Source organism: Semicossyphus pulcher, unplaced genomic scaffold, assembly GCF_022749685.1.
Source record: "Semicossyphus pulcher isolate SPU_LCO1_2020_fin unplaced genomic scaffold, fSemPul1.0.p SCAF_3, whole genome shotgun sequence".
Taxonomy (NCBI): Eukaryota; Metazoa; Chordata; class Actinopteri; order Labriformes; family Labridae; genus Semicossyphus; species Semicossyphus pulcher.
Window position 1 is genome coordinate 31207437 of NW_027211704.1, and position 12872 is coordinate 31220308.

The window sequence follows — 12872 nt, forward strand, 5'->3', positions numbered from 1 at the left end:
CTTATAAAAAAGTTAGATTTAAAACAAGTGTTAGATATATCCCAACATCAAAGAACCACCATCAGCACGTTTGCTTGAATTATAAGTCAAAGAAGATTGTCGTAGGACTGGAACTATGTGCCAGGTTTTGTGTGTTTTCATGCATGTAAAGACCGATCAGAAGAATAGCATCTTCCTATACAAGACGGACCCGTGCAGAGCTACCAGGCCCCTGATCAATGCTGATGTTGCCCTGAGTCTGCTGGATGTATAAATGGATGACTGTTTGCCAATACGTTGACCATTATATTAATATTTACAGCTCGTAGCGCTGCGCCCAAACACCCGATAAATCAACTCATGAAGCTTTACAGTTATGGGAAGACGGTAGTCTTAACACTGACGTTTAGCAGGAGACAGTAACGTTTGACTTTTTGAAATACGACTAAAACCACCATCTTTTCCTGAACTGAGCCGACTGATTTAGTAGCACAAACCTCGTAATACCTGTGTTTTAGCATGAACCTGTGCCAACCCTTTATTTACTTTTATATGTATAAGAATGCCATAGTCAGTGTTGTGACCAAGTTATCTTTGCTCAAGTCCCAAGTAAGTCCCCAGTCATTTGTTCCAAGTCTTAAGCAAGTCTCGATTCATTTTTTCTCGGGCGAGTCTCAGGTTACATCAAGTCAAGTCGAGTCGAGTGCTCAGTTAAGGCAAGTCAAGTCACTTTTTTTCCACCCAAGATACAAGTCAAGTCTCAAGTCATCCAAACAGTGACTCGAGTCGACTCGAGTCCAAATCACCAAGTCTCAAGTCCACATCTCTGGCCATAGTTTCCTGACCTTTAACACATTGTGTCTGTGAATTTAAACATTTCTTTTATCACTGTAATAAATGTTAATAAAGAAAATGAGCAGTTTATTATATGATGATGATTTTAGAGGAGAGGTGCCAAGTTTTTTTTCTGCCAACTATTTTTTCATCTTTATCTATTTATTGTTGTTTTAATCTATTTCTTCAATTTTATTTTATTTGATCTTTTTCTGCACCACAGCTCAGGCAGTCGCTTCTCTGTGTCGTTGTTTTGCACAATTACAATAAAGACTTGAATCTTGAATACACAGAAACAAAAAGATGAACTGTGTTACTGGTTTACTGAAACAAAAAAAAAAGGACCCCAAAAGCGCTGATTCTTTTTTGCTGTTGGCCACTGAAAGATAAGAAGGAAGTAGACAGTGGCTCAGTGGTAGAGTCGGTCGTCTTTCAATCGGAAGGTCGGAGGTTCGATCCCCAGCTCCATCAGGCTACATGTCGAAGTGTCCTTGGGCAAGACACTGAACCCCAAATTGCTCCTGGTGGCATAGCCGTGATATGTGATATGTAGTGTAAAAGCAGCTTTGAGTGGTCGCAAAGATTAGAAAAGCGCTGTATAAGTACAGTCCATTTACCATTTACCATTTACATTTAACTGTTGTTTTTGACTGCTACGTCAGTTTTGAGGGGCTCTGAACATTCATATCATTTTACAGATATGAAGCAAATGTAACATTACCACAGCTAAACACAACCCTGTCAGAGAGCATTTAGATTGAGACAATTATCACTAAAAAGGTTTAACCATTGAATGTTCTGATCTCGAACTTCCTTCAACCTCTTCTTCATCAGCTGATTATGAAACGTTTTATCACGTGTGTCCTCTCACTCTGTCGTATTAAGTGTGATTAGATTAATTAGTTTGTTATTTGTAAGAAGAAGGTGATATCTGGCCTGCCTCTCGTACACATCACACATCAGAGCGGTGAGTGAATAAACAATTCTTCAGACGTGATGAACTGCACTGTTATTCCTCAGCACTGATGGAGGAAAAATGGAGCATTTGTGTCACCATCCAAAAATCTATTTTTCACCACCAATCCTCCAGCGAGCTTGATTTGTGTGATATTATTATTTGTCACAGCGGTGGCAGTTGCCCCCTCCTGCAGAGAGTTCTCCTTTAATGTGTTAGCTGTAACCCGGGAGCTGTCACAACTAATCTCCTATTATCACTTCTCATCACCTCCGCAGTCAGAGAAAATGATATCCAAGTAAAGATTACTCTTCGCTGCTCTGTTCTTCTGCTTTTTCTTCTTCTCTCTCCTAACCTGTGAAACTATTTTCTCTGACAGGGCCGCAGAGCCAGCTAGGTGCTATTTCGATATTAGCATATATATCACCAGTTATGCAGAATAGGCCATTCAGTCTGAGACGAGAGCCTGTCTGGGTGTCAGAGTCAGCTCTGTATTTAACTTCCATCATAAGACAGCAGAGCTGATCCATATTGAAAACACCAACAGGCCTCATTGTTCTCTGCTGCAGAACAACGTTTCTATCTTCTCAAGTCATTCACTTTTTTATTGACTTCTGAAAAAAATGATTTTCTTTAGACAAGTAATAAAGAAATCTTCAAATACTTTTAGACTATTTATTAGCTTTAAATATAAAGAACTTTTTTTCTTCAGTTGAGAACCCTTCAAACTGTATTACCCATTCAATTTCTAGTGAAGTTTCTTCAGGTGCAACTGAAACATAATTTGTCCCACACAGTAGAACAGTGTTGGAAATTACGGCTCTTCGAAGGGAGCCGGATCTTATGGCTCTGTTTCTTTTCATCATCCTTTATGATACAAATCTTTATGACGACAGAGATGTCAACAAAAATACAACAAACTTGGCGGAGAGTTATAATGTTGCTCACCGTCTGCACTATGTTGTGGTGACATGATTCCTGCAGCGGAGTTGCAGTTGAAAAAAGCTGCCTGTGGTAATGCAGTATAAAGGGGAGTGGATCTCGGGCAGGCAGTGAAATTTGAACTATAAAAAGGACGGCTCTCACCTACGACTCGGATCCCGTCGTTCACACCAAAGAGCCGTTCCAAAGAAAAGGATCGCTCGCGAATGTCACAACACTACAGTAGAACAGTATCATGATTCCCCCTCTTTTCTGTCTGTCCTGTTTAATTAAATAGAAATAATGTAACACATCTGAATTGTTTTATATAGATGTTCATTATTTAGTCTGGAATATATTTGGGAACTTTCGGACTTCCACTTTTGGTTTCATTTTGTAATTTAAAACCATTTCAGAGATCATTGTGTTTTCATTCCCCACTCCAAACTGAAGCTGATGCTAAAGCATGTTTGAACAGTCCCTCAGTCTGTACTTTACCTGGATGGCGATGGTGAGCGACGTGGCGTTGAAGTGCTTCTCCACCAGGTTGGCGACTCTCTGAGTGGTGCTGAATAAATCTGCCACCTCGTTGGGCTGAAGATCCCTGAAACGTTCCACCGGTCTCAGAGGGCACACCAACACATCTGAACAAGGTGTGTTAAGGAACTCTGTGCTGGAGACACAAACATTTCTAACCCTGGAGAAAAGTCACAGTTTACAGCTACACCATGCAAAAGCTTGGTACACCTTATTAGCAATACTAGTATTGTATATAAAGTTTTGTGATATCAGCATTCAGCTACAACCCTGTCATTTAACTGCTCCTGAAAACTGCACATGCAGACATAAGAATAATTATAAAAACAGTACATGGATTGATCTCATATAAGTGCTTTTACACATCACCCTTTCACATATTCACACACTGATGGCAATAGGCTACAATGCCAATCTCCACTCAGGACCTATGCACATTCATACCTGATATCATATTTTCTTCTTCTACTTCGACATGTGACTGTAACAGTCAGGGTTCAAACCACCAACCTTCCACTTGAACTCAACTCTACCACTGAGCACCACAGCCTCCCCTTTCTCTAAAGCTCATTTCATGCAAAATACAACCCAAAGTGCTTACAGAACTAGATGAGATGGAACAAAAAGACAAGTCAAAAACAATCATCCATCATCTATACCGCTTATCCTGTTCAGGGTCGGGTGGACTGGATTACACTGGATCGTCAGTCAATCCACACAGCAGACAACCTGTCACGCTCACATTCGGACTGTTGCCCACTTACTTATCCAGCTACATCTCACATAAACAGCGCTGCTACAGCTTACAATCCCAGGGTTTCATTACTTTGTCCACCCCGTACTGAATTTGGTAAAAAGGCCCCATCGACCTGGAACACACTACAGCAGAATCTAAAGCTGTTTATGTAGTTATTCTTATTTTATTTCATTTTTTTATACACTGCATTCACTGACTTGCGTTTTGTCTTTTTGCTGCTGTAACACCCAAATTTCCCCCCTGGGGATCAATAAAGGATTATCCCATCTTGTCTTATCTTATCTTATAAATGAATTATCTTCTTTTCAATAATTGTTTTGGACATTTGTCTTTATTGATTGTGCAGTGGAGAGTGATGTGGGGGAGAGAGAGTGGGGCAAACACGCATCAAAGGGCTGAGGTTGGAGTCGAACCGGCGGCGAGGACTATGCCTCTGTACATGTTGCACCTGCTCTACCAACTAAGCTAAAGCAGCACTTCAGCATTGTTCTGTAGTACATTCACAGATAGAGTAGAAACATAATTAAGCTAGTAATGGCAAAACACCAAATGTTTTTAGCTTAAAAGATTTATGAATCATTTTAAAATTGATCTTTTTCTCTTAAAGACTTTGACTACAAGCTATTTCAGGCTCATGAGCACCAGACAGCTGAGCCAACAGATGTGTAAAAACTCATAATGTAATTTATAATGTAATTATTCAGCATCAAGGACAGACGTTCAGTTAATCCAATTTGTTAATTGTCTAACAGTGTTGTTTTTGCCTCCCAGCACCCTTAATGTCAACCTGCTTTGGAAAAACTACATGACATTAAGAGAAACCATGTTAGCCTTCTTACTTTAGCTTATTAGCATACTTACATTTACTAAAGAGTACAAAACAAAAATTACGGAGAATGATAGAAAGTCCCTAAGATTTGTGTATAAATCGGTAATCACTGCAAAATACAGCATGTTCTGATTTCGGCCCACACTTCATCAAGTGTAAGTGAACAGTTGAAGAAAAATGATCCATTTCATTTAAGTCATAAAGGTCAGGGAACATATTGCGAGGAAAGCTCTCATCCCACGTCAGAGTGATTGCCCACAGAAAAGTAATCAAGCTCAGTGACAGAAGTAAGACACAGTTTGATGAGTGTATGGTGACTGCAGCCGCGGGCAGATATCCGAAAGGCTTCAGGAACATGTTGCTTTCCGACGCGGGTCATTTGATCAATAACAGTGGCTTAGAGGAGCGGAGGGAGACGTAGTTCTCTTCAAAAGAACAGAACAAAAAGAAAACCCATGAAAGAACATGGGTGAGAGATTGGCCAACGTTGGAGACCAAGTAACACAAGAAAAAGGAGGAAAATAAGAAACTTTTATGTCCTTTTAACTTCAAGATCTTATTGAACATTATGATGTCAAATGATGGCTGCAAACAACCAGGGGATGAGGGAAGTAGTCACAGAAAAATGCAGGGAACTGCAGTATTAGCACAACAAGAATATATTAACAAACTGACTCATATGATCATTACTTTATATATGGTTACCTTTTTCAAATCTTCAGTGAAACTGCTCAAGAAAACAACAGAAACGATGACTACCTAACTATAAATCAACAAAGAATTGTCTGTGTCTATCAAGGACAAATGGCGGTGCTTAATCACCTGCTGCACAAATAGAAGAGAGCAAAGCAAAGCCCAACAAATAACACACAAGACCACGGCCGTAAGGATAAAAAGTATATAGATTCAAGGATAGTTTGCTATTTCTTCTTCTACTTCGACATGTGACTGTAGCAGTCAGTGATCAAACCCCTTTGTCTAAAGCTCATTTCATGGAAAATACAACCCAAAGTGCTTACAGAACTAGATCAGATGGAACTAAAAAGACAAGAAAAAGACAATTCATCCATCCATCATCTATCCCGCTTATCCTGTTCAGGGTCGCAGGGGGGCTGGAGCCTATCCCAGCTGTCATTGGGCGAGCGGCGAGGTTACACCCTGGGCTGATCACCAGTCAATCACAGGGCTGACACATAGAGACAGACAACCTTTCACGCTCACACTCACACTTACGGGCAATTTAGAGTCACCAATGAATATAACGAGCATGTGTTGGCATGGAAGGCCAGAGTACCTGGAGGGGAGAACATGCAAACTCCACACAGAAAGGCCCACTTTAAGTCCGAACTGGGACAGGCAAAAGCGCTAACCACTGCACAACCAGAACAATAAAAACAAGTTTTTTATTGTTTCATAAATGATACTGTGCTGATAGAAAAACATTTACCATTCAAACATTAACAAAAATCACATTTATTGATTGAAGGATAGTTTGGTATCATGTTTTCTAATATAAATATGAAATAATTTCTCAGCTAGGACTATTTTCCAGGCAACCAGCAGAGATTCAGGCGGTTAGTAGCAAGCTAGCTAATTTGTCACAGTTTGGATAAATTGGTGGTAACTTTGTGCTGTTTCATGAAACAGACACTTATTTCTAGTAATGTCTTGAAACGAAATGATTTGGCAGATACAAGTTAAAATACTTGGAACTGCACTATTTTATACTTGTTCGACAAAGGAAACAAGCCAAAGGTGAAGCAAAGAACAGACTTTTCTATAAAGATGTGTGATCTTTCAGAATGTGATGTTTGCAGTGAAATAAATGAATTAACTAACATGACTCAGGCATGAAATCCGGGCTTGAGATTAACACCGGCCAAATGCAGGTCGAATTGGGCAGTGGCGGGTAACTCAGTCACTCCTACTAGCCACTTTGGCAGGTGGTATTAGAATGTATAATAATGTGATCCAGCAGTGAGCAGCGCAGCGATGACATCGATCTGTGTGTGTTTCTCATGCTCTGTACCTGGCTCAATAACGTCGCAATCTCTCCGTATTTCCACGCACAGCTAAAGTTTAAAAACAGAACTGCTAATATATTTCACTGATAAACATAGAGATGTAGTGGAGCTCAGTACTCAACCCCCCCTTTCCTCCCTCTGGGCTTGTGCGTAGCTGCTCTCCCCGTCTCTGCACGAGTCTGCATCACAGTGTTTTTGTATTATATGATGTTTTTAAAAGTCATAGTAAGGCATGAGGCTCCGTGCTCATTTGCATACAGAGCGGGAAAGTGAGATCCGAACAGTGGTTACTAACATATGGCTGTGACAAAAAAAAAATTGCTTGAACAAATGCTTGTGAAAATTTTGAGTGGCTAGTAACGTTGGAAAACCACTAGCCACGGTGGCTGGCCACAAAAAAGTGAATGTCAAGCCCTGCATGAAATCCAAATCATAATTCTTATTCATTCCTCAAGATAGTTTATTTAATTAATCCAAAGAGGTCTATGTTCAAAAATATATTATGTATCTATCTAATATATTATTTAATATATTATTATTTTATTATCTTTTATATATAAATATTCTTTATTACATTTTAAAAGTCCCTCAAATTATTTGGAAAAAAAATTGGTAGCAATTACTGCTACATTTCAGTTTCCATTGCTTCTGCTTTGCTACTACTTCAAATTTCTTCCGCGAATAAAAAGGCATGAGAGATGTTGTTAAAACCAAGACTTGGTAAAGAAAAAAGCTGAAGGCGGCAGCAATAAAAAAAAGTGAAAGAGACATTGAAGTTCATTCCCCTCTCATGAAAACAGCATCCTGTTGTGAGAAGATGATTACATCTTAGCATTTCATGCCACAGTGGCCTCGTCTGGCAGCCATTCATCTCAAGAGCCACAAGCGGAGGCACAAATGGTCGGTTTGCTTTTGTTTCTGTGTGTGTGTGTGTGTGTGTGTGTGTGTGTGTGTGCGCTGCACAGGAATGAAATCAGATGTCACATGAGCTGATATCTTTCTTCTCAGTGCGCTTTCGTGGTGATGGAGCTAGGCCACATGAAAGATGATGCAGGGCCGAGGCCGGACAGCGCAGAGACGCAGACAAAGCTTGTTTACTTTGTGTTACTGGATGAATTATGTCTCACTACAAACCCATTAAGCTCAACAACGTATCCACAACTGTATGGCCTGTTTAAAGTGTGTTTAAAAGTTCCGGACTAAACTCTCGTCCATTGTGCTTTCCAAACATACACAGTGAGATAAAACCATTTTGCTTAAGAGAGAACACTGAACATGAATGTATAGGACAGGGTCAGCAAAGAGATGTTCAGCTTGGTCCACAGAGGCTGCCAAAATCAAAACAAAAGTTCCCCACAGTTGCTGCAAGATTTCATCAGTGAACAAATTATTTATTTTATTTTCAAAATAAAAGCCTAACACTGGCTCTATGGCCACTCTGCTTTTCATTGTGTGCTTTTAATTTAGATCATCTGAGGAAGCACTGAATTCCAATGACAGAAGATTGACAGCAGCTAAAAACAGTTAAGGTAAAGTACATGTCAAATAATAATAAGTATTTTTATTAAAAATGAGGTGTGGCCAAATGTTCCAAAAAAAACAGCCATGTTTCAAATGTGTATGTGCAATAACTTTGTTCAGTAAAAAAACAATCTTGCTGGGGCCTTTTCCTAAAAGTGTCTGTATTTTCATTTAAAATTATTTTTATATAAATTACATAAAAGACTGTAAATGGTCATATTGACCGCACAGAATTTTCACGCTATTCTATTGTTTATCTCTCTCGCGGTAAATGTTGCATCTTGGTTGCTTAGCAACTATCACTCTCACAGTCAAAGTGACGTCATCGGTCTCTGGCTGGGATCAACGCCCACATCCTCTTCAAGGAGTGCATCAGCAGCAACATAGGCTGAGGAAGTTTATGCAGCAGCTGGCAGAGGAGCTGAGAATTCATGGAGGGAAAAAGAGCAGCATCGCAGACGGCACAAGGTCCCGGTCAGCAGCCGAAGCAACCGCCACAGCAGACACCAAAACGGAGACAGAGCCATGTCCGCAGAAACTGCGCTCAAAATAAAACATACCAGACCTGCTGCAAATGCCGCAAAGCTGTGTGTGGAAACTAAGCCAGCAGAACAGAGGTCACTTGCATTCACTGTGAATCCTAAGCACGCTTTTGATGTAAAAAGTTAATATCAAATTATATGTGTTATAAATTTGTTATATGTTAAAATAATATGTTTTATAATCAAACATGAAACTTTTTAATTGTAATTTTTGTTGTTACGAGTTTTGATGAATTAATTTATTTAAAAATACTGGTGTTAATATATGCAGTAATAATGGTTGGTAATAATTATGATATGAATGTTGAGAAATATATAATTAACCTTGTTGAATGTACATTTTGGTTTTATTTCGATTTTTTTTTTTAAATCCTAACACAGTAAATGCATGAATCTCTCCATTGTGTATTTATCATGAGAGAATATAGAGTTTGAAATCTAGTGGTCAGAATGACCGCTTACGGCAGTTAGTGAAGACTTTCCGGCACTTCTAGTGTTAAAACAGTAGTCCACAAATGTATGGGGGAATCACAGCACCCCTTTTCCAAATGAAATTATGTTTGCACAATTAAACTGCTGTCTTTATGACACTACAGTGACAACATAACCTCTGCCTAGATTATGTTCTCAGACAGTTCTTTTTTTGAGTGAATGAAATACGAGATTTATGAACTGTGGCTCTGGCCGCACTTGCAGGCCGGTGGTGGTAGATGGTGGGCAAACAAAAAGGCTGGACAGTCAAACAAAAGCCCTTTTCACGCATTCATTCCTGACAATTTCCAGAAGATTTTCAAGACAGTCTGCCCCCGACTTGCTCTTTCAAACTTCCCTTTCAGCAGGAGATTTTCCCTGTCAGGCAGGGTAAGGGGGGGGGTTTAATAAGGCAGGCATCTGCTATCACAGCCAGAAGCTCCCGAATCTCTTCATCTCTCTAATTTGCAGACATCTTTCCTGTTGTTGTCTTTAATGATCCTTCTTCTTCAACCTTCAACCTCATCCTGTTACGTGTCACACTTCTGGTTTTGCACCAGTCGCATGGTATAAACGTCATCACCCCGCATTCTCACTCACAGTGAGTGTTCCTGACTATTACCTGCTGTGTTCACTCATCAGCTCATGTGCACACATTTTACTAAGAGGCTTGCAGGAAAAAGTCAGCATTAAGTTCACACATGCATCCCACCCAGACAATAGCGTGAACATTTCAGGAGTGCAGTTCATGTGTGAGGGGCTAAAGTGTCCCAGGTTTGCATCAATGACTGTATATATAGATGGACGACACGTCTCTATCTACTTTCATTGTACGGAATTGACGCCAAAATAGCTCCCGTGATAGGCACTGCTAACCAAAACACACACTTAACTTACTGAAAAAAACAGCAAGGATCCTGCACGCCGGCGTGTTTAACAGCAGAACAGCTTCCTTTTGTTGGACTGAGGTTAACGTTCACAGGTATGGAAACTTAAATGACTGTGGTGATTGCTTTTGTTACGGTTCCTTTCGCTGATCGTCCTCCACTCTGCTAATCAGGAACAGATTAGGAGCCGTATATGTCAACAGAGCTGTCAATCATCATTTTGACAGCATCAAATAACTAATGTAACCATGTTTGAGAACAATGTATTTGACGTGTATTTTGATTTTATCGTTTGACTCATGTCCCATCTGTTAACATGGAGGAGGTGGGCTTTATGACCTTTACTGCAGCCAGTCAGCAGGGGGCGCACAAAATGTTTTGGCTTCACTTTTAGGGAGCTGTCATGTCGTCCATCTTTTTATACAGTCTATGGTTTGCATCAACACTCTGCTCAGTGGTTATGTTTATGCAGAAAACACCACTTTATGGGGGCTAAGGGAAGGATTGTGATTACATTTTGAAACTGTCAGACGGGTCGCTTTGAAGGGTACTAACAAATAGGCTATTTTATTGTTTGGTTATGAGGACTTGTTGCCATTCAGCACTCTGACCTACTGAACTATATAAACATCAAACTACTTCCTGTAGTGTCATAAAGCATTGGCACCGGTTATAAATCACCACTGGGCCAACCAAGAAAAGCTCTTGCCATCCTGGGCTGCGGCCCCAAACCTAATCAGGAAGCAGACTATACACAGGCCTGGCATTCTAACAATCATCTGAGCCTAATAAACACAGTAACTTTTCACAAGCTGCCAATCCCTCACTCCTTTCACTGCATGCCAGGCACCTTTCAATATGTATCCACGCACACACCCAAACACCATTTTTCCAGGGGATCCCAAATGGCCTGGGTCATTAGCGTGCCGGGGGACGATGATTTCATCCCCACCACCATTGTGTGGGTAAGAGAGGAGAGAGCTTTCCATATGTCTCTGCCCGGGCCAATCTCATCTCCAGCTCTGAACAGCCTCTCCCCTCTGTCTGCGGCCGGCTGCTCCAGTCGGGGGGTTTGAAGGATGAGATTGAAGAGCCCGAGCATTTCCACATAGTGAGAAAACCATCTGCTCATATCCCATTATTATCTGTCACAACAGTTATTTGACTGCTTTCGTCTGATTCACTCCCAGGGTCGTGGTGCATGTAATAAGAACAAGGCATCGCAGATTGGTTTTACATTGCAAATGCAATCATTTCTGTGAGGGAAAACATCTGTCCCCATGCCCCTCGCCCCCACACACCCAAACCCCCAACCCCATCCCCATTCCCAATGCCACACTGTCAATTTTACACCACGACAATGACTTCACCTGAGCCTGAAAAAAACCCTCTCAGTGACCTTCCTCCTCCTCTCAGTCCCATCTGTATCACACCAATTTCACACTACATACTAATCCTAATACAGTTTGATTCTGTGGGCTGTTCACACTGGAAAATTAAATGAGGTAGACTTCATAATGGTCACATGCAGGATAAAAGTGCTCCAGGTGGGACTGTGGTGTTGATGGACTCAGTCCATCCTAATTCTAGTGTTGTAAAATGGATGTGTATCTACTGTATGTCGACAGTGCACTAATATGCATATAAATAATGTGATTTTGGACATGAAGGCGATGATGAGTATTCTTATTATGGTATATTTTCCCAACTAGCTCAATTTGCATTGATATGCTAAGAAAATACTAGTATTGATATAGTTTATTCAACATTATCAACTATTTTAAATTATTATTTGTCTTTGGTTTGTGTGTTCATCCAAACTGAAGAGCAGGACAATCCATCTAAGAAAGTGCTTTTGCTTATTTTTTTATAATTGCGAGAAATATTGAAAAAAGAAGCTAATGTATAATCATCTAATTTAACATTTACAGATTGTTTTGGCCTTTTTTTGTCTTTAGACAGTGGATAGAGCCGGAAACAGGGGAAGAGAGAGTGGATATGACACACGGAAAAAAAGGGCCAAGGGCGTGATTTGAACCCGGGGCCGCCTCATTGAGGACTATAGACTCCTTATATGGTCGCCGATTTAACCGCTGAGCCAAATCGACGTCCAACATTTACAGATTCACATTATGTGACTCAGCCAATGGCTGCAGGTCAAAGGTCACAGCGCTGGATCTGAATGCAAAACAATCATATGGCTTTTTTAAACTTCTGCAGTCGATCTTGGACACAGAAACATGCTTCCAATTCCTGTTTCATCCGATGTGAATAAATGGTTATTAGGGTTTCGATTTTGTTAATTAAGTACAGAACCTGTTTTTGTACCAGAATGCATGTCCTTATTGTCCTTTATCAGTTTAGTGATAATTAAGAAGCAAATTATCCCTGCATTGCTCTTTCATACATAGACATGTTTGACATTAGCTTGTCTTTCTGTGCCATTCCAGGCCTTGAGAAGCAAACGTATAAATCAGGTCTCTGATGCACTTGGGCAGAGCGAGAATATACAAATGCATTTGTTATCGGTTTTGTTGTCTCTTTTAATTTCTCAGAGAAACAGTTTTGCCCAGACTCTTTGTTTATCCCGTTGTTTCCTGTGACCCTGAACACAA

General features: G+C 40.3%; 1 protein-coding gene across 1 annotated transcript in view; it reads right to left on the bottom strand.

Annotated features, from left to right (window-relative positions):
• LOC138606384 (bis(5'-adenosyl)-triphosphatase-like) overlaps positions 1–12872 on the bottom strand; it is a 342041-nt gene that overhangs the window by 75579 nt on the left and 253590 nt on the right. Inside the window, exon 4 of the mRNA XM_069678849.1 lies at positions 3188–3333. Within this exon, the coding sequence (XP_069534950.1) occupies positions 3188–3333 (146 nt within the window). The remainder of the gene's footprint in view (positions 1–3187; positions 3334–12872) is intronic.